Consider the following 21,058-nt stretch of genomic DNA (forward strand, 5'->3'; position numbering starts at 1 on the left):
TCAACTAATACGATTTGGTGATCCTCTTCTAGCTCGGTCCGTCAGTATCTTTAAAAACATCCTCAAAAACGCGAAAGCGTCTATACCGTCCCTAAAGTTCTCATCTACCGCCAATTCCTCCTCATCATTGAAGAACGCATGCGCGAAGTCTATAATCTTCACCGTCCCCCACTCCCTAGGGTTAGGGGAGTCCGATGACAACTGGTCAAGTATAGCTCTATAGTTCATTTTTATTTTAGATAGCTTATCCTCATAATTATGGTCAAAAGAGTGGTTTAAGTTTAATTTCTCTAGCGCTTCACTCCAAGGGGAGTTGATTGTGGACGGTTGTGCAAAACTGCCTTGTGCTACGTGCATGGAGGTAAGAGGTACGGAGTTGACTTTCTTGTAAACGGGCCCCTTGGCTGAGATTTGGCCGCTGAAGTTGGAGCCCGTGTCGCTGTGCATTGAGTGGCGCCGCGCGACGGGTTCCGTCCGGCATTTTGTCTTAGGACGGGGCCTGGAATTAAAATATAGTACTTTGTCACAGCGAGTTGCCAAATTGGTTGTTAAATTAAAAAATCAAAACTCGACAGACTTTTAAAAAACTAAATCTAGTGAGCGGGACGGCAGGACACCAAGTTTGAATTTCCAATTTCAGGTTATAGGACTACGGCTGAACAGTGATTGAACACGCCCTTTACATCACTGTGCTACTGCCAAATGGCAAAAAAAATTGGCTGTCTACCTATATGAAACAGTTGGAAAATATATTTTTGGGGAAAAATTAGAAAACTAGAAGGGTTAATTTTTAATTTTATGGAATTATTAATTTCGTACAAAATGCTTAAAGTTGTCTTACGCAAGCACATCTTCCTCCCCGCAGCAGTCTCTGTATCCTACTCACGTCAGCACATCTTCCTCCCCGCAGCACTCCCTGTATCCTACTTACGTCAGCACTATCCCCGCAGCACTCCTTGTATCCTACTCACGTCAGCACATCTTCCTCCCCGCAGCACTCCCTGTATCCTACTCACGTGAGCACATCTTCCTCCCCGCAGCACTCCCTGTATCCTACTTACGTCAGCACATCTATTCCCGCAGCACTCCCTGTATCCTACTCACGTGAGCACATCTTCCTCCCCGCAGCACTCCCTGTATCCTACTCACGTGAGCACATCTTCCTCCCCGCAGCACTCCCTGTATCCTACTTACGTCAGCACTATTCCCGCAGCACTCCCTGTATCCTACTCACGTGAGCACATCTTCCTCCCCGCAGCACTCCCTGTATCCTACTCACGTGAGCACATCTTCTCCCCGCAGCACTCCCTGTATCCTACTCACGTGAGAACATCTTCCTCCCGCAGCACTCCCTGTATCCTACTCACGTGAGAACATCTTCCTCCCCGCAGCACTCCCTGTATCCTACTCACGTGAGCACATCTTCCTCCCCGCAGCACTCCCTGTATCCTACTTACGTCAGCACATCTTCCTCCCCGCAGCACTCCCTGTATCCTACTCACGTGAGCACATCTTCCTCCCCGCAGCACTCCCTGTATCCTACTCACGTGAGCACATCTTCCTCCCCGCAGCACTCCCTGTATCCTACTCACGTGAGAACATCTTCCTCCCCGCAGCACTCCCTGTATCCTACTCACGTGAGCACATCTTCCTCCCCGCAGCACTCCCTGTATCCTACTCACGTGAGCACATCTTCCTCCCCGCAGCACTCCCTGTATCCTACTCACGTGAGCACATCTTCCTCCCCGCAGCACTCCCTGTATCCTACTCACGTGAGAACATCTTCCTCCCCGCAGCACTCCCTGTATCCTACTCACGTGAGCACATCTTCCTCCCCGCAGCACTCCCTGTATCCTACTCACGTGAGCACATCTTCCTCCCCGCAGCACTCCCTGTATCCTACTCACGTGAGCACATCTTCCTCCCCGCAGCACTCCCTGTATCCTACTCACGTGAGAACATCTTCCTCCCCGCAGCACTCCCTGTATCCTACTCACGTGAGCACATCTTCCTCCCGCAGCACTCCCTGTATCCTACTCACGTGAGCACATCTTCCTCCCCGCAGCACTCCCTGTATCCTACTCACGTCAGCACATCTTCCTCCCCGCAGCACTCCCTGTATCCTACTTACGTCAGCACTATCCCCGCAGCACTCCCTGTATCCTACTCACGGCAGCACATCTTCCTCCCAGCACTCCCTGTATCCTACTTACGTCAGCACTATCCCCGCAGCACTCCTGTATCCTACTCACGGCAGCACATCTATTTCCGCAGCACTCCCTGTATCCTACTCACGTGAGCACATCTTCCTCCCCGCAGCACTCCCTTAGCTTGGCCGCGTCGTAAGACAGCAGCAGCGAGCACGAGTAGACGCGGAGCGCGGTCTGCCGCGACGCCCACTTCTGGATCTTCCACAGCGTGCTCAGGAACTGCAGGATCAGCGCACGGCACAGGCTCGTGCCCACGCCGTTCAGGAAGTTGCGGATTGCTGGCGGAAACCAAAGTTTACCCATTACACCGTATCATATAGGAAGTGCCACGAGAGTTGAAGTGAATGATTACGATTACACAAACAGTTCTACAACTAATCTAACCAACAAAAAGTTGGAAAACCCCCGACTTTGTCGCTTCAAAGTTCAATATCTCGAAAACGGCTGAACTGATTTTGATGAAACATGTCTAAGAACCATCGCTAGAAAGCCTTTCAAATAAAAAAAACCGTTAAATTGCATAGTTCTCGCGGGATAGATAAACTCTCGTATTAAATAACATAAGCGTCAGCGGGACGGCAAGATACGAAGTTCGAATTGTGCACTTCGTATAGTATAGATAGAGCCAGGCCACAGATATAGATTACACTGGATAACGCAAACACCTCAATCTGTATGAAAACCAACCGTGTCACTTTTTTATATCTACTGTGACGTCTCAAGAGCGAATTAGCGATGCGAATTCCCCGATGTCCGCGCAAAATCGATTCAAATGCGCCGCCCGCCCGCGCCGTGGGGCTCGAGTCAGTCACTAGTCATGATAAGTCAGTTAGCGGTCAGTCTTTGTCCATACAAAGACCAACCCCGACTTATTCGACTGGATGGCAAACGAGCAAGTGGGTCTCCTGATGGTAAGAGATCACCACCGCCCATAAACATCTGCAACATCAGGGGTATTGCAGACGTGTTGCCAATTTCACCGGATGTCTTACTCTCCACGCCGAAACACAACGTGCAAGCACTGCTGCTTCACGGCAGGATTATCGAGCAAGATGGTGGTAGCAATCCGGACGGACCTTGCACAAGTTCCTACCACCTGCTTTGGTCGGGGTTCAGACACGCGAAGTAGATGCATTTGCGTAATCTAGTGTAATCTATATCTGTGCAAAACTTCGTATGTTGTTGTCCCGCTGACGCTTATAAAATTTAATACGCGAGTGAAAGGGATTTTCGAAATTCGTGTGACCCTACTGGTATCAAGTGTACCGTGACGTTTGCTTACCATCTTTGACAGTCTGCCCGTGCAGCCGCTTGCCGTAATCTTTGTTATACTTCAGCAGTTTGCCCGTGGCCAGACGGAACACTTGGAAGCCCGGGATACAGAACCCGTACTCTTCCTTGCACTGTTTGTATTTGGACTGCTCTTTCTGTATTTTCTCTTCTGTAGCCATATGGTCCCATGTTCGTTTGCCTGAAAAAAAAATATAGTAGTTTGTACAACGAGAGCATAAAACGAGCCATTTTACCCGAGACTTTTATACAGCAACGATGCAAACAATTGTTCGCTTGCTGGGTACGTATTCATCATCGCGGCCTATATAGGTACGTCCCACTGCTGGGCACAGGCCTCCTCTCAGAATGAGAGGGCTTGGACCGTAGTTCCCACGCGAGCACTATCTGTTACGTTTGTTCAACTTGTCGGTAGATGGCGCGGTAGCCTGCCGCAACTCGCTAGCGTTGAGTCACTTGAAACGTAATAGCTGTTTACTAAAAACATAATAAGCGAATAATTTTACTTGCTGAGCAGTCCATCTGGTAGAGGTGAGACGTACTAACTAGGCAAAACACGGACTGGGTCTTGCGAGTACGCGTCCACAAAAAGACTTGGTCCACGAGTACTTAACTCATTGAGTAACGAAGCTAGTGTACATTAATTAATTTAATTATTAACCTCTTTTAGTTTATTTATTTGCATATTATCTTAAAACAAAATGTATTTTTATTATTAAAAAAAATACCATAATCTGATCATAATGTACCTACTCTACCCACTTTTTTAGGGTTCCGTAGTCAACTAGGACCCTTATAGTTACGCCAGGTCTGTCCGTCTGTTTGTCTGTCCGCGGGCAAGCTCAGAGACCGTTAGAAGTAGAAAGCTGTAATTTGACATGAATATACATATGAGTCACGCCGACAGTGGTACAAGAAAAGTAAGTAAAAAAAATATTTTAGGGTACCTCCCTCCCATACACGTTAAGTGGGGGGGTAACCCTTTATTGTGGGGTATCGTTGGATAGGTCTTTTAAAACCGGAGTTACTAGGACAATTTTTCTATTCAGAGATCTGTTTGCGAAATATTCAACTTTAAAGTGGAAAATGTGCACTTTAAAGTTGAATATTAAAGAAGAAGTTGAAATCAAGCGCCAAGCGCAAATATGAAAAAATTCAGAATGGTAGTAAATAAATATAATTTACAATGAAAATTATAGCGTCTAAGATTGCTTGAGACAGAGATAAAATATACTTACCTAAACTTGGAAGATTCAGTAGGTACACAATACGAAATAGTACGCGCTCTTTGATACTTATAAAATATTATTTGATTTTTTCGTAATGGCTACGGAACCCTATCCTGGGCGTGAACGACACGCTCTTGGCCGGTTTTTGTTACTTATCACTTGTCACTGTCAGTCAGCATTAATAGCTTTAGCATCTCTACCTACGAAATCTCTACCTATTAAATAAAAGCCGATTAAAATTGAAAAAAATATCGATATATCAAACTCCGATATTGAAATATTTAAAAATGTCGTAGTAATATAGGGAATCCAGTAATTTAAAAAATATCAACACTTCAACAGTACTTACTTAGTGTGTGCTGTGAAAGCAATATCGCTGATAAAAATATTCAATTCAATTATTATCATTCAATCATTATATTATATTATCTATCAATTCTATCAATATACAGTGTGGAAAAATAAGTCGGGCCCTGGAGGGTACCTTAAATCCTTAACTTGGCTCATTTTACTTAAATGAGACATTCCTTTATTTTAAAAAAGAAACAAAACTGCATTCAAAGATTTTCTAAAACTCGCTTGCCTCGCCCGGGACTCGACAAACACTCGCTTTTTTATTATACTTGTCGATGTAATTCACTATTCTGGATAAAAATTCTATATCAATCGTCTGTCATACAAGATAACGCAGAGAGCGAGCATCACCATAAAGGGTGACTCTTTCAAAAATTTCTAATTTCAGAAGTGGGATAACGAATCTTCGTTCTTCAATTAAGTCGAAATGTTTATTTGATATATTAAATCACGGATGAGACAACGTTATCGAGTTGCGGCGTGGTTCAACGCCATCTATCGGGCAGCTGTGCAATCGTACCAGATGGAATTTTGGGTTACAAGAAAAGGTGTAGGTAAATAACATGGTAAGTCACCCGGTAGTATGATGAGCAGTGAGCACCGTCATGAACAGCAGGGTTCCAACCCTGGCCTGATTAAAGCGGAAGATGTTCACGTGACTTGACGAAAACCATAGATTTTTCGGCAACACTATTTTAATTTCGCTTTATTACCCCAGTCACCTAACATCTTCGCTCTTCTTAGTAAAATCAACATTAATTCAAATAAGCATTTTTTTTGCATTAAAATTTAGGTCAGGTTATTTGCAAATATATTCTTCAATAATCACCAAAATTTATAACCGCGACAGTAAAATTTTATAAAAAATCATCTTTAATAATTCTGTAAAAAGAATCAGGCGAAATTGCTATAAGCCTATACTTCATAATTTACTCGTTTTATTCTTTGTAACACAATAAAATCCACTAAATTTTTTAAGGAACTTAAAAAAGGCTTCATATTTTCTAAATTAAAAATTAATTACGCTAATCTAATGGCATAAAAGGTAAGCATAGTTAAGGTTTAGGTATGTCTTTTTAACGTGCCTTGAGACTTTTTGTACTTATTGTTGCTGCTCATGTTATATCGGTTTAACAAAATACGTAATTTCCAATCATATCTTTTGTTTGATTTTAAATGATAATTATGTACAATCCAATTTCTTGATAATTGTCACTTAAAAAATCTCTTTTTTGTGTGGGGGTGTTTTGTTTTTAATTTCCTGTTAGATATATTGGTGGATTCAGCTTGCGGGTTTAAAAACTGAATTATTCAAACATATTTTGACAATAACTTTACTGGTAACATTTTGCTCAAAATAAATCAAAATCACCTATTACACATTTTTTTTTACCATCTTCCGGAACCAAATTTTGGTGGATTCGAAAATATAGATAGGTTCTTAAACTGACCTACAAATAAAAGTCGTATACCAAAAATTAGCCTTATATCGAATTATTAAAAAAAAACCTTAGAATGACCAGGCATACATATTAATATTATTAATAATATTGACAGGCGAGGTGATTATTTGTAGTCGGCAGTGCAATCAGCAACACCCAAGTAGTAAGTAGGCGCCGCTTTCAAAAATTCTTGACAGATTGAAAGTCAGAATAGTCTGTCAATCATGAGAGACGTTGACGTCCGTAACACAAGGATATTTGAAAGTTCATTAATGATATATTATATCACGGGTGACACAACGTTACCGAGTGGCGACATGGTACAGCGCCATCTAACGGGCAGCTGTGCAAACGTACCAGATGCAATTATGGGTTACCAGAAAAGGTGTAATAATAATATAATAGTTATTAACTATAACTTGCTTTAACGAAATTTGCTAGGCGTACGTATTAAATAAGTCCATAATGTTATATTACGGTACGGGTGACTCAACATTACAGAGTTGCGATATGCTACAGCGCCATCTATCGGGCAGCTGTGCAAACGTAATAGATGGAATTATGGGTTACAAGAAAAATTGTAAACAAGTCGCCCGGTATCCCGGTGCCACTCGGCTCGCAGTTGGCCGGTTTAATAAGTTTTTGATAAAAATAACATTTAAAAGCTGTGACTGTATTTATTGTCGACTTTACTTGCATTGTCACCCAAACTAAATTTGCATGCCAAATTTCAAGTCGCTGCTATTAACCGTTGAAGAGTTCCATTCTGCGGAGACGATCCTGGCCGGACTACCAGGATGTCACTATCAGACCAGTCTGGTTCCGACAGAATATCAACGCTGGGACAGCAATGTCGCAGCACATGCTGAGTCGGCGCCTTTTAGCCTGCCTGATTTGTTTGTTTTCGTACTATTGTCATGGCATGTTTGTGAATAAAGTTTTTTATCTATCTACCTATCTATTATTGTATTGTCACGCAATTTACATAAGTATGCCAAATTTCAAGTTAAAATTTAACTTGCAAGATTTGACTACAGACAGACAGACAGACATCGGGACAGGTGAAACTAAATAACAGCTTGTAAAAAGGAACCAGGTGTTGGTTTAAATCTCTCGCGGACTACAGTCCAAGTAAATGTTTTTTATGAACATGAAATTTTGTCCCCGTAACCGTGGTGGCCTAGTGGTTTGGCCTCAAGCAGAAAGTCGTGGGTTCGAATCCCGGCTCGCACCTCTGAGTTTTTCGAAATTCATGTGCGGAATTACATTTGTAATTTACCACGAGCTTTGCGGTGAAGGAAAACATCGTGAGGAAACCTGCACAAACCTGCGAAGCGATTCAATGGTGCGTGCGAAGTTCCCAATCCGCACTGGGCCCGCTTGGGAACTATGGCCCAAGCCCTCTTGTTCCGAGAGGAGGCCTGTGCCCAGCAGTGGGACGTAGGCTGGGATGACGTGATGAAACTTTGTCATTTGTGACAGAGCTTCGATGTTGAATAAGAACGCTGGGCAGTAACCGTTGTATGCTGAATATAAAAGAAAAACCTGCGTTCTAAACCTCCTTTGTTTCAAATAATATAAATATACAAAAAGATTTTGGACTTCTCCAAGCATAGGAAAGATGCTGTGTTTGCAGTATCACTTGTTATAATAGTACATTGTGTCTTAAGGGCGGCAAATAAGAAATTACGAACGAGAGTCTATTAGAAGCCCGAAGTCGAAGACTGAGGGCTTTAATGAGTCGATGTTCGTAATTCTAGTACCGCCCGTGCGACATACAATGTTTTTCATCAAATTTGCGAGTAAAATTTTATATTTCTAAAAGAAAAATATAATTGTTCCAAATATTGGCGATACCTTAGGCTGCGCTCTTGGCAGCGCCGCCCTCCCCTCCCCCTCCCGCAGCATGCGCCGCAACGTGCGTGTGCATGTGGTCCTGCAGCAGCGCGCGCAGCAGTATCAGTACGCACATTGACTCATTGACCGACCTTGGGCTTCATGACAAGAAAATTTGTACGCGCAATGACTCATTTACCGACCACGGGTTTCATGACAGGCACATTAAGGTCGAGGGTTTTATTTGAGGGGTTGCAACCAAGGTAGCCTGCATGTTTCGACACTGTTTACGAGCAGAGCAAGTGTGATGAAAAATTCTACCGATATATTATATTTATATGTTAAGAGCAACACCTTAACAAGGATGCCGCTGCCAAAAATTGATTTAATATATTTTTTTCAGCTGGTAAGCTGGAGGATGGTCGTTTTACGATAAGTTCATTAATAATATTATATTACGAGTGATACAACGTTACCGAGTTGCGGCATAGTTCAGCGCCATCTATCGGACAGCTGTGCAAACGTACCAGATGGAATTATGGGTTACAAGAAAAGCTGTAGTAACATGATAAGTCACCCGGTATCACGCAGGTAACGCTCAGCATGCCATTCCGGCTCGCACTTGGCCGGTTTGTCATCGTATAGTGTGTATTTTATATACAAAGCGATTTTGAAATAAATTTTAAGTTTAGCTAGCTATATGACTACAAAAACCCCAATTAAAAAAAAAATTGTGCAGCAATATGATGCGTACACTGTGTACAACCATTTGACACGTGAGAGAAACTTTCTGTGACAGCTGTCACTAAGTAGTGATCATACAGTGTGTTACCGGCAGCCATGCTTTTTTTAAGTGAGGTTCATCATCATCATCATCATCATCAGCCCGAAGACGTCCACTGCTGGACAAAGCCTCCCCCTTAGAACGCCACAATGAACGACAATTTGCCACTTGCATCCACCGGTTTCCCGCTACTCTCACGATGTCGTCAGTCACCTGGTGGGAGGCCTGCCAACGCTTCGTCTTCCGGTTCGTGGTCGCAACTAGAGGACTTTTCTCCCCCAACGGTTATATGTTCTTCGAGCGATGTGGCCTGCCCATTGCCACTTCAATTTGCATATTTTTCCAGCTATGTCAGTGACTTTAGTTCTTCGACGAATTTCCGTATTCCGGATTCTATCGCGCAAAGAAACTCCAAGCATAGCTCTCTCCATAGCTCGTTGCGTGACTTTGAGCCTCTCTAAGAGGCCAACAGTTAAGGACCATGTCTCAGCGCCATAAGTCATCACTGGCAACACACACTGGTCGAAGACTCTAGTCTCAGGCACTGCGGAATATTGGACGAGAAGACATCACGAAGTTCCCGAACGCTGCCCATCCGAGTTGGATTCTTCGGGCGACCTCTTTGTTGAAGTTGGACCTACCCAACTGGACAACTTGTCCCAGGTAAACATAGTGGTCAACAACTTCGAGTACATCGTTCCCAACGATAACCGGCACGGGTGTGACATGACAAGTGAGGTTAAAGTAACGTATTACCATAACACTTAGCCATGACATTAATTTAATTAATAATAATAATAAGGATTTATTCAGAAAAATTGCGGTACAATATAAAGAATACAATCTTTTGATAAGATCTACGTAACACGTGTGCCCGAACTAATTCTAATAAAATAAAATTCTGACCTTGTTAACTTTCTAACAAAATTACAATTGCCAGCAATGTACAGCAAAGTAAATTGACAAGTAATAATTAATCAAAGTATCTGTCGGCTGTCATTTATTTTTGTTTAGAAATTTAACCAAGTCTGATGAGTGTAGGCCGCTTCTCGAGACACTCTGCGCTCAATGACATTATCCGTCGCTCTCTTGCCACCGTCAATGTGCCAGCGCTACTGGAGCCATCGGGCATCGCCAGAGATGATGGCAAGAGACAGCGCAAAAAATATCTTTAAAGAATTATCCAAACGTCTCTTGGATACCACATGGGACCGTAGAGCTGGCAGCTTCCTCGCACAACGTATCAGCATTGCTATAGCGAGGAAATGTTGCCAGCATCCTTTGGTCCATGCCGCGGGGGGATACTTTTTCAAATTTCTTTTAGCTATAGTTTAGTTATTAGTTTGTTTTACTTTTATGAATATTTTTAAATTAGTCTAATTTTAATTTATTATTGTGTCCCATTTTCATTTATTTTAATAAATATTCAATGGTAATTGTTAATTAATTTAATTAATGTCATGGTTAAGTTACAGAAATTTGTTACTTTAACCTCCCTTAAAAAAAGCCTGACTGTCGGTAACACACTGTTTAGTAACAAACTGTGCGTGCTAATTTATTTAAATAAGAAAAAAAACGTATATTTTCAATTAAAACATATTGAAAGTATGTTTATTTGGGTCGTAGGTAGTATAGGCACGTTAGTACCTACCCTTGAAGTTAGTGGTTGTATCAAAAAATATATAACAAAAAATTGAACCGACTACAAAAAAACATGAAAATAATTTTCTACCAGTCTGAAGTCGGTCGGTACCTCAGCACGAGCCAGCAGGAGTGGACCTATAGTCATCTACTTCACCTACGCACTTCATATTGGGCTTCAATCACTCCTGCTGGCTCGTCTAAAATATCGTAAATGCTATCGATTTCTGCAGCCTTCGTAACAAAATGTGACGGTTGAAACGCTTTAATAATGGCCCGATGGTCAGAGGGCCTACTCCGAAATTTGAAAATCGAAGTTCGTATCGTACCGTCCCTCTCACTCTCGTATTAAATAGTAAAAGTGTCAGAGGGACGGACGACACGAACATCGATTTTCGAATTTCGTAGTAGCCTCGCAGTTCTTTCCCCTTACCTATTTTAACGTCCATAATACACGGCTCCAGCATCCTCTCGACGATATCTTCTAATATAATATACTCTTGCTCATGGCCGTTGTAGGTGAACCTTCGACAGCCGTAATAGACCGGCACGTAACTCCTGAGTTCCACGAGGTCGGGCTCCGAGGTGGCCGCGAGGTGGCTGTAGAAGTCCACCTCTCGTCGTTGGCACTCCTTGATGATTGGCTTAAGGATCGTGCCGTTGTTGCACTGGAGGAGACCTGGAAAACCGATGGTAGGAATTTTAAAATAACTTTTGGGTTATTCAAGCGATTTAACCACCTCACTTTAGTGGTCACACTACGAATGAGGGCTATCGTTTTTTGTCTCACTAGATGGCGCACTGTTGCGTGAGGTTTTTAAGTGTGGCTTTCAAAGTCTGTTATTACGGGCGTTAAAACAAAGTTTAGATTAAATCGTATTTAAACACCTTAAAAACCGTACCATAAAAATATCCAGCAACCACAGTGTTGCGTAGTCCCGTTTTGTTCGGAAAAAAAGGGAGGACAAAAGTTTCCGAAAGACAAAACTGTCTCAAAACATAGACATTCATTGCCCCGTAACGCATAATTGCCATAAATAATTTCAGGTTATGCAAAATATTCACAAAAAAATTCTTATTATAAATAAACCCGCGTAGCTCACCCAAAAACTATGAGATTTGACATTTCGGAGACCTCACGCTACACTAGCGCCTCTAGCGGCGAATTCATTCGCGATAGCCCTCATTGGCTGTAGATTTTGATTTGCATGAACAATTTATTGAATCAGGCGTTACTTTGCGGAGGTCCATATTAGACTATTTCTCAAAAAGTAGTCGATTTTCAGTTATCCACTTATTAAATATGTATATTATTATTTCAATACAAAACATAAGTAATATCGTGTTTGAATAGAAAAAATCTGATAATCTTAATTACGATACCATTACGATAAAATTAAGTAATATTTTTCTAAGGATTTCGTATTTTATACGGAATCTTCCAAGTTTAGGTATATTTTATACCTCAGGGTGCTAATTAAGAGTAAAACTACTAATAATTCTCAAGCAAACTTAGCCGTTATAGTTTTCCTTGAAAGTTTAATATACTTACTACCATCCTGAATTTTTTCAAATTTTTCCACCCACCGGTTTAGATTTTAGAGGGGGGGACGTTCGATTTTAATGAAAATTTGCACTTTAAAGTTGAATATTTCGCAAAAAAATCAATGAATCGTAAAATCGTCTTAGCAAACCCCTAATGGTTTTAAAAGACCTATCCAACGATACCCCACACTATAGGGTTGGGTGAGAAAAAAAAATCACCCCCACTTTACGTCTATAGGGTACCCTAAAAAAAAATTTCTTTTAATTTTTTATTGTACCATTTTGTCGGCATAGTTAACATATATATCCGTGCAAAATTACAGCTTTCTAGTATTGATAGGCAGATGAGCCATGATTGAATTGTCTTAAAAGTGTAACAACTTCTAACTTTTAGTTGATTTGTAATAAAATAATACTTTTAAGAAGTAGCCGAGCCTGCGCTCAGCGCGCGGCAGCCCGCAGTGCACCCGGTAGATGTAACGGTTGCGCCGGGTGTCACCTGCACCCGTGCCCACAGGTGCGCCCGCGAAGTGCACCCGCGTCAGCTTGCGAAGGCCCTAAGTTGCACTGACCCAGGAACTGCTTGTCTTGGCTGCTGGTGTGTCCGGCGACCTGTTTCCCGTAGGCTTGTATCTCGAGCGAGTCAAACGGCATCACGAGAGGGCGCGCCTCGCGCTCGGCGCGCGGCAGACCGTAGTGCACCTGGTAGATGGAACGGTTGCGCCGGAGGCGGCGGGGCTGCACTTCTGTGTCAGTCATCGAAGTTCAAACTGGAAGGTTTCATAACAGAGTTGGTAAAAAATTAGGAAGCTACCCCAAGGGCCTCTGCTAAGTCGCGCGGGCTTGGCGCGAACGCGGCGTTCTGTTTCAGAAGTTTTTTATAACCCCCAGCGCCTAAGTAAAATTGTTGTTTTATCAACATGAAACTTTATGTCACCTATAAAGGACCAATAAAGGACGCTGCGCCGTAGGAGGATATAGACCTACTCTACTCGTATAGTTTGTAACCATAGTAAAAGTGAAAAGTTCTCTTTTACTATGCTTTTATAATTATCTTAAATCAATATTACTGGTCTGCCTTCTCCTGCCTCTTCTTCATTCCACCACCAACTCCCCGGTTACACCATCGTTACAAGCTGGCGCTTTTACTTGGGCTGCTGAAGGCTATAGAAAACTTTTGAAATCACGCCGCGTTCGCGCCAAGCTGTGCACCCGCGCGACTTAGCGGAGGCCCTAAAAATTCAAAAACCCGACTGCCTTAAAACTAAAAAGAAAAACAAGTCTAGTGGTCCAGAACTCTGTTCTGTTAAGTAACTTAAAGTTTAACAGCCGGAACCCAATTAAAATCGTGACCGATTAAAAAATCCTCAGTAATAAGGTCCCGAATGTTGAACCTTGAATTTAATAACAGAATTCTAGACAGGATTCTAGGCCGGACTTGTTTTCGTCGTTTCGGTTTTGTATTTTTTTTTTTTTGTAACTTTTTTATTGATCATTATTCATAAGTAAGTACCCATTAATAAACGATGTGATGAGGGAGGCCTATGTCAAACATTACACATCCTATACGGCTGTTATGAATAAACGATGTAAGTACCTACCTAGTTTTTTTCCATAATAGCCTCCAACAGGAGTCCACGGTTTCCAATTCTGAATGGGTTCTGTGATTTTGAACATGAAACTACCGTGAGACTCACTCATATTTAATGATATTGTACGGGATAACTCACGTCTTAAATCGAGTTTAGCTCGACATGTTTCGGGCTATTTCGTAGCCCTTCTTCACAGGAGCACGCGACTCGGCGACTCGCGGCTCGGGGGCTCGATTTAAGACGTGAGTTATCCGTTACAATATCACTTAATATGAGTTCTGTGACTACAAAAGTTTAAGAAACACCGAGCTATAATAAGGCTACGTTTCGACCAGAGATGTGCAAGGCAAGGATAGCATAGGATAACATTTTACAGACAGCTATCAAATCAACAGCGTTTACGTCAGAAAATTTTAATTTCATATCATATCGTAAACATGACATCACATAATAAACATACGATTAAAAATTTTTGATGTTTGTATGAATCAATAGAATGTACTTATCGGTTATTCCCTGACGAAATTTTGAATGTTGTTTATTTTATACGTACTTATAAATATCTATATTAGAATGGCAATGTAAATCTGCGGAGGTTTAAGTACATTACTATTTACTATCTCGATCTAACAGTAGCTGTGTCCCTATATCGTTACGCCTGTTCAATCATCTGTTAGGGATTTAAAGCGTGTTTAAAATTTTGTGGTTTGACCATAGAAACCTTTGATAAACCCTAAAGTTTGTAATGAAAGCTTTAGTAAATACTAGTCTTCTTTATCAATCAACCGATCATTTAGTCGCTGTAAACGTGGTTTAAAGGGTGTTACTGTAAGTAGCTGACATGAATACAGACTCAAATCTTTAGCCATATCATATAAGCATTCAAATGTTTACTTAAAAATCTAAAAATTTAATGTCAACTTGAAACATATTTAACTTACTGCTGAACTGGTTCAATTTACACTAAAAAAATAAAAGAACTATTTAAGAAACCAGCCAAAAACTAAACAAATAATCACAGACACTGTGTAAGACAATGCAAGCTAAGCCGCGAAGGCCACGATATTTTTATATTAAATTAATTTTTATACCACATTTTTCCCGACACTTCTTTGCGATTCTACTACAACGTGAATTTCTTAATATTATATACTCCAACGTATACACAACACAGTTTTAATAAACCACGTAAACGTAGCTTCTGTCGCGGGTAGATACAGAACCGTTCAAAAATCACTAGACAACTGACAAACAAAATACTACAACGAAACATCTCACAGCATATTTTTCTTACATGACCTCAATAAAGATGAATAAAACTAAACCACAAGGAAAATATAAAGTGTTAATCATTCATAAAATGCAACCTACGAGTTCCAATATCTCACAACCGCGCGCGTCGGGAGCGAAATCTTTTTGCAATAATATGTAATATTAGCAAAACTGAAGAATACTGAAGAGGAAGGTGTATTTTATCTAATCGTCATAAATCGCGATTGACGGACGATTTATCTTTAGATATGACGTTGGTTTTTACACTTAGATTTGGATTTAAATAGATCAGAGTTGAGAATGCGCTGTGATCAGTTCGCTTCAGATTGGGAGTTAAATGTCAGGGTCGTATAGCTACTGCCGTATCTGCTGTATTAATTATACGGGGCCCCCGACGTGCGTAAAAATTGTAAAATTTTTGGAAAAAGTGACATAGATAATTATGATGACTAAATATTTCTTTTGCTTTTATGCAAACATTATTTTTTCTTTTGTGAGAAATCTTTACCCTTCATAAGAGCCCCCAAACAATTTTTTATACGGGGCCCCGCCAAGGCACGCTACGCCACCGTTAAATGTATAGTCGCCGTCATAAAAATCGGAGCTGGAACTGCGCATAAACATCTCAGCACGACTGTATCATAATATCTCCGCAACACGGTCTTCCCTTCGATCGAGGTAACAAAAAGTCTAGGTACACACTGAGAAAAGCCTTCAGGTAGGTATTTAAGGCAATGGATTAAGGTAACAAACAATATTAATCGCGCAGATAATTACGTACCTATGTCTATGCATGGAAAAGATACGCATTTTAAAATACATTATTCATTATCATTGCAGCCCACGATAATATCTATTCAAAACAATAGTATGTAATAGATTAGGTATTTAAAATTTGTTTGGATACTTACAGTATTGATATAAAAATGAAATACAACATAGGGGCTACTACGAAACTCGGCAATCGAAGTTCGTATCGCACCGTCCCTTTCACTCGCGTATTAAATGACATAAGCGTCAGCGGGACGGCAACATACGAAGTTCGAGTTTTGCATTTCGTAGTAGTCTCTCTGGCGTCCATTCATTTAGATGCGTAGGCCCAAAGACCGGCACAGTGATGATCGGAATCGCGAACGAAAGGTTCCGTACATACTGGTGCCACGGTACAACATAAAATATATCATCATCCCAGCCTACGTCCCACTGCTGAGCACAGGCCTCCTCTCAGAATGAGAGGGCTTGGACCGTAGTTTGCACGCGGGCCCAGTTTTATATTACGTTCTGTTGTATTTCGGTTATGTTATGTTATTCATGAGATTTTTTGTTCCAATTATGCATGTTTGATATATTACGAACAAGCAACTTAGGTACTTAAGAAACTTTTTTTGCATGCTGTTTTAGAGACGCCCTCTCGCGGTCCATCCACCTAGGTCAGTGTTTCCCAACCTTTATTTCCCCGAGCCTCCCCGAACCAAAAATATTTTTTTCAGTATTTATTAAGTTTCAACAAAAACAAGAAACGCACATCTTTTGCGATTGAATTGCATTTCGGGACAGTTAATTTACCTACGCGTTAAATAGTTTTTTTTTTAGATTACGCCCCCTCCTGATCATTCTCCACGCCCCGCTAAGAGAGCGTGCCCCTTAGTTAGGAAGTCCTGATTTAGGCAATGACCTGGCCGTTGACCGAAATTTTCACTAAATTAGGTACCAAAAGTTGTAAATAACATCGTGAGAGTTGCGGGTAACCGTGGATGCAAGTGGCTATAGTTGTCGTTCATTGTGGCGTTCTAAAGGGGAGGCCTTTGTTCAGCAGTGGACGTCTTCTGGCTGATGATGATGACCAAAAGTTACAAAGCTTATTAATTTAAATTGTGAATTAAAAGTAAAAAAAGTAAAAACAATTTAATAAAGGTTCATGGCGGCCTCCACACTAGACTCTGGGCCTGTATCGCGGAGACCAACTACAATTGACAATAAAACAGTTAATTTATACTAAGTTTAAACACTATCTGCGTTCGCAAATAAATAAATATGGTTAATAGTTTACAAATTATCTATTTATGTAGTCTTATATAGTTAATAATGTGTAGTAGGTAGGTACGAAGGTCACCGACGGTGCTGGTTGAAAATTAGCACTGGGGTGTTAGATTAGAACGCTTCTATTATGCTGAACCAGTGTCCGATTCACAACTGCAATTACACTATACTATCCTTCGTGTTGTTTATTTGTGTTTTGTGTTGTGAATAAATGTAGGTATTTTCTTTCTTTCTCTAAAATTGAAGTATGTGTGTGTGTGCATTTAATTACAGGCTGCAATGACCTCAGTTTCATTATTATATGTAGAATACACGTGCAAATTTCATCATCATCAACATCATGCGTATACCTGATCCCGTGGGAATATCGGGATCAAAATAGTAGAGATGGGCCGAACACGGGTTTCACCGAATACGAATTTTTACCGAATAATTAATTCCTAAGTAGAAACTACAAATATGAATTATTTTTTGTTGAAATGTTGTAATTTAATCATGCAACTCTTGATTAAAACAAAAAAGTTGCTTAATTTCTCACAATAAAGACCTGATTGATTTTAACGTATTATTTTATGATAAAGATCACTGTAGTTTAATATCAAAACGGCTACATACTTATTTTATCTGCTGTTATTGGAAATAAAGCTACAGAGTCAACAAAAACATAAAGCCTCACTGTACCTCATAAAAATAACACATTTAACATTCAACTCATACATGGCTCAATACAGTAAAAAGTTTGAGTACCACTTTGCTGAACATTCGGTGATTTAGCCGAATATTCGGCCGAATACGAATATTCGGTAAACCAGCCGAATATGCCGAATACCGAATATAAAACGAATATTCGGCCCAGCCTACAAAATAGTGCCTATAGTATCATATAGGTACCTAGTCTGTTTTAACTGGGCCAATCAACTTTTAAACTGGTAAGGCCAGAGACAATTTTGGTAACGCAGGAGACGCCCAAAGTGTCAGTAAAATAGTTGATTGGCCCAACTATGTGCTGTGTTTCATATGACGCTATCGGAATATAGATATTCTATGATGACGTGCCACAGAAAATGGAATCTTCCGAGGAATTATAAAACGATTACTAACTGGTTGGATAAAGAAATGATACGATATATTTAAACTTTCCATTTATAAACATATTAATATTACAAATCAAACATCACTTCACTACAAAAATTACACTGACAGGGGGGCGATTTTTGTAGTAACAAATAACAGCTCTAGCTAAATTATGTTCATTATTATACTAGACTAGTTCAGGCATTTCTTGTAAATATTTCTTTTACAGTATGTTCTTAACTTAAATATGATGTAAAATGAGTTTTTTGAATAGGTAAATTATTATAATTATTATTATTATAAGTACTATGCAAATTTTCCAACGATACTCCATTATTATCAGGTCAGACGAGAAAAAACTCACCTCCATTTCACGTCTATGGGACCCTAAATTTAATTTTACCACTGTCGGCATAATTGCCACACAATATATCCATGCAAAATTACAGCTTTCTTACACTAATAAACTCCAAAGCTACTATACGCCACAGTGTTAGAAAAGTAAAAAAAGTTCTTAGACTTTGTCTACGCCGCGGACGGACGGACAGACAGACACTCGAAACTACAGGTAAGGGTTCCGTTTTTGCCATTTTGGCTGCATACCTATATATACATAAAAGTAAAAGTCCGAAAATAAAGGTGATATCGTTGGAAAAACCAGCCTATTTCTATAAAAAACAATGTTACATTTACGACTTATTTATCGTACTTGTAAATTCCCTCCCCACTCTTTCTGCCTAGCTTCCCCTGCCCCACCAACCGATCCAAGATGGCCACCGGCCTGAACGCGGTGTGGCCAGTTTTATCCAGCATGACAGCCAATATAGCCTTCTTGTTGTCCAATCCCGTGAAGTCAGCCAGTTCCAGCGGCCCCATGGGGTAACCTGCGCCTAACTTCATGGCGGTATCGATGTCGCGCGCTGACGCGTCTCCTACAACAACATTATATTGATTGTCAATCCCACTTTTCCCATATCCCACAATATTATAAACACTAAAGTTTGTATGGATGGATGGATGTTTGGATGTATGTTCGTTACTCTTTCACGCAAAAACTACTGAACGGATTTGAATAAAATTTGGCATACAGGTAATATATACCCTGGATTAACATATAGACTACTTTTTATCCCGATATACCTACGGGATAAAGATAAAATCTTGAAATAACAACCGCCGGGCTTAGTCATGAAATTTGGTATGTAGGTAGCTGGACTTCTGGAATAACACATAGGCTACTTTTTATCCCGATATTTCTACGGGATAGGGCAAAATCTTGAAATTTCAACTGCTAAGTTTAGTTCTTAACACAACCTCAATGAAGATCACGATATAGATTTTGGGATTTCCCAGGGGAATTTTGTAAAATCCCGGAATTTCAATTGTAACTACCAGACCGAATAGTGTAGGTACGCGCGCGAAGCCCCGGGTAAACTCTAGTAATAAATAAATAAATTAAGTATCCAGGGCGTGATATGCTTCTCTATTGCATGATTTCTCTATTGTGGATTGCTTAGTATACATACTAAAGTTTAAACTAGGTTGCGTCCCGCGCTCTTATCAGTCTATACTCCGTTTTTAGGGTTCCGGAACCAAAATGGCAAAAACGGAACCCTTATAGTTTCGCCATGTCTGTCTGTCTGTCTGTCCGTCCGCGGCTTTGCTCAGGGACTATCAATGCTAGAAAGCTGTAATTATGCACGGATATATAGGTAAACTATGCCGACAAAATGGTTCAATTAAAAATTCAAAAACAATTATTTTTTTTACGGTACCTCCCATAGACGTAAAGTGGGGATGATTTTTTTTCCCTCATCCAACCCTATAGTGTGGGGTGTCCTTAGATAGGTCTTTTAAAACCATTAGGGGTTTGCTTAAACGATTTTTCGATTCAGTGATTTGTTTGCGAAATATTCAACTTTAAAGTGCAAATTTTCATTAAAATCGAGCGTGCCCCCCCTTTAAAATCAAAACCGGTGGGTGGAAAAATTTGAAAAAATTCAGGATGGTAGTAAGTATATCAAACTTTCAAGGAAAACTATAACGGCTAAGTTTGCTTGAGAATTATTAGTAGTTTATGAGTAAATAGCAGCCTAAGGTATAAAATATACCTAAACTTGGAAGATTCCGTATAAAATACGAAATCCTTAGAAAAATATTACTTAATGTTTTCGTAATGGCTACGGAACCCTATTTTGGGCGTGTCCGACCCGCTCTTGGCCGGTTATTTAGCATTAGAAAGAAGGTAAGCGATCTTGACGTGTCTTTTTATTGAAAAACACTTTTGAAAATAATTCACAGCAAATATGTAACAATTAGCAAGGACATTTGATCATTTGCATCACACTTGCTCGTAAACAGTGTCGTAACATGCAGGCTACCTTGGTTGCAACCCCCCAAATAAAACCCTCGACCTTAATGTGCTTGTCATGAAACCCGTGGTCGGTAAATGAGTCATTGCCCGTACAAATTTTCTTGTCATGAAGCCCAAGGTCGGTAAATGAGTGTGATACTGCATGGCGTGCTGGTCGTGCTGGCGTGCAGGAGCGCGGCGCGCGCATGGTCAGGCTGGGGGGGGGGGCGGGGGGGCGCGGAGGCTGGCGCTGCCAAGAGCGCAGTCAGCGGTATCGGCAATTTTTGAAAAAATATTAGTTTTTCTTTTACAAACATACAATTTTACTCGCAAATGTGATGAAAAACATTGTATGTCGCACGGGCGGTACTAGAATTACGAACATCGACTCATTAA

The 21,058-nt window shown here is 40.7% G+C and overlaps 2 protein-coding genes across 2 annotated transcripts in view; both read right to left on the reverse strand.

Moving 5' to 3' along the window:
* Ipk2 (Inositol phosphate kinase 2) lies at nt 1-19,071 on the reverse strand. The gene is made up of 6 exons (XM_074105851.1): nt 19,019-19,071; nt 12,904-13,101; nt 11,220-11,465; nt 3,493-3,681; nt 2,296-2,488; nt 1-499 (listed from the first exon to the last, which is right to left on the reverse strand). The coding sequence occupies exons 2-6, from the start codon at nt 13,088-13,090 to the stop codon at nt 1-3; spliced, it is 1,314 nt and encodes a 437-aa protein (XP_073961952.1). The 5' UTR covers nt 13,091-13,101; nt 19,019-19,071.
* The window catches only part of LOC141441277 (probable 3-hydroxyacyl-CoA dehydrogenase B0272.3), an 18,700-nt gene continuing 16,273 nt past the window's right edge, over nt 18,632-21,058 (reverse strand). The window contains exon 6 of the mRNA XM_074105953.1: nt 18,632-19,241. Coding sequence (XP_073962054.1) covers nt 19,006-19,241 — 236 coding nt within the window. The 3' untranslated portion in view covers nt 18,632-19,005. The remainder of the gene's footprint in view (nt 19,242-21,058) is intronic.

This window comes from Choristoneura fumiferana, chromosome 23 (assembly GCF_025370935.1).
Source record: "Choristoneura fumiferana chromosome 23, NRCan_CFum_1, whole genome shotgun sequence".
In the NCBI taxonomy this organism is placed as follows: Eukaryota; Metazoa; Arthropoda; class Insecta; order Lepidoptera; family Tortricidae; genus Choristoneura; species Choristoneura fumiferana.

Coding starts and splice junctions, on each gene's coding strand:
- Ipk2 (XM_074105851.1), bottom strand. CDS start 13,090: ATGACTGACACAGAAGTGCAGCCCCGCCGCCTCCGGCGCAACCGTTCC. Junction 3,682..11,219: donor TATTATGGACGTTAAAATAG/GTAAGGGGAAAG, acceptor TTTTTTTTTCAG/GCAAACGAACATGGGACCAT. Junction 500..2,295: donor GGGGAGGAAGATGTGCTCAC/GTGAGTAGGATA, acceptor TTTTAATTCCAG/GCCCCGTCCTAAGACAAAAT.